This window comes from Bos grunniens, chromosome 3 (assembly GCF_055505025.1).
Source record: "Bos grunniens cultivar Pamir isolate PY7600 chromosome 3, Bosgru_T2T1.0, whole genome shotgun sequence".
NCBI lineage: Eukaryota > Metazoa > Chordata > Mammalia > Artiodactyla > Bovidae > Bos > Bos grunniens.
In genome coordinates, this window is record NC_141167.1 from 110318503 (window position 1) to 110320067 (window position 1565).

At 42.5% G+C, this 1565-nt stretch overlaps 1 protein-coding gene across 1 annotated transcript; it reads left to right on the forward strand.

Annotated features, from left to right (window-relative positions):
* Positions 1–275: 275 nt before the first annotated feature.
* Positions 276–1217, forward strand: LOC147376776 (olfactory receptor 10K1-like). The gene has a single exon (XM_086394103.1). The coding sequence runs from the start codon at positions 276–278 to the stop codon at positions 1215–1217; it is 942 nt and encodes a 313-aa protein (XP_086250229.1).
* The last annotated feature ends 348 nt before the right edge of the window (positions 1218–1565 follow it).

A 1565-nucleotide genomic window follows, 5' to 3' on the forward strand; every position in this document is an offset into this window, starting at 1 on the left:
ACAGAAAAAATATCAGGTAATTCCTATTCCTTCCTTTAAGAGATAACATGTTTATAGCCTTGGGAAAAGTCTGCTCATAGATTGTCAATTATTCTGTTCCATATTTAGCCCTAATTCTTATTTTGGCAGACTATTTTGGAGGGAATGAATGAGTTCCATCAAACATCTGGAGATGCCTGCCACCTGCAGACTTTGTGCTGAGTTCCCCATGCCTTTCTCCATCCCTGGATCCTGGCCTGTGGCTCTGGCTCTGGCTCTCCTGTATAGCAGTGACCATGGAATGGGCCAATGAGACCTTAGTGACAGAGTTTGTCTTCCTCAGCTTCTCATCTCTGGGTGGGCTGCAGCGGCTGCTATTTGCTGTCTTCCTGCTTGTGTACTTGTTCATGCTGGGCACCAATGCCATAATGGTTTCTACCATTGTGCTGGACAGAGCCCTCCACACCCCCATGTACTTCTTCCTTGGTGTCCTCTCCTGCTCTGAGACTTGCTACACCTTCGTCATTGTACCCAAGATGCTGGTTGACCTGCTGGCCCTTAAGAAGTCCATCTCCTTCCTGGGCTGTGCCATCCAGATGTTTTCCTTCCTCTTTCTAGGTTGCTCTCACTCGTTTCTGCTGGCAGCCATGGGTTATGATCGCTATGTAGCCATCTGTGACCCTCTGCGCTACACACTGCTTATGGGGCATGGAGTGTGCATGGGACTAGTGGCTGCTGCTTGTGCCTGTGGCTTTATTGTCGCACAGATCATCACATCCTTGGTATTTCACCTGCCCTTTCACTCCTCCAACCAACTACACCACTTCTTCTGTGACATCTTTCCTGTCCTCAAGCTGGCATCTCATTACTCTTACCTCAGTCAGTTGGTTGTATTTGTGCTTGGTGTGTTTGTCTTGATTATTCCCCTGTTACTTATCCTGGTCTCCTACATCCAAATCATCTCTGCTATTCTAAAAATCCCATCCTCTGTTGGAAGATACAAAACCTTCTCTACATGTGCCTCTCATCTCATTGTGATAACTGTTCATTATGGTTGTGCTTCTTTCATCTACTTAAGGCCCAAATCCAATTACTCTTCAAGTCAAGACACCCCAATATCTGTGTTTTATACCATCCTCACACCATTGTTCAACCCAATGATTTACAGCCTGAGAAATAAGGAATTCAAATCAGCTCTTCAAAGAACAATGACCCAAACTTCATGTCTTGTTAATTAAAGAGCCAAGTTTTCACTATTCAGTTAATTGTATGCCTTTTATGTGACAGGTAATATGTGCACTTTCACAGAGTTTCTCAACTGAGTGTAGAACACACTACCATAAGAATGTTTTGCATATTAGAAGAATGAAGCTCAGAGAAGTTAAGATGTTTTGACTTTCTACCATCAGTGATACTCTAAGAGGTCTGTGCAGATGAGGGAAAGAATCACTCAGTTAAAGAACAAATTTCATTATATTTCACTGCTATAAAGTTTGATTACTCAAAAACATATACGTCAACAGAGGTGAGTAAAGATACATTCAAATTGTGAAATAGAATAAAGGAAACCTCACTTTAAAAAAATT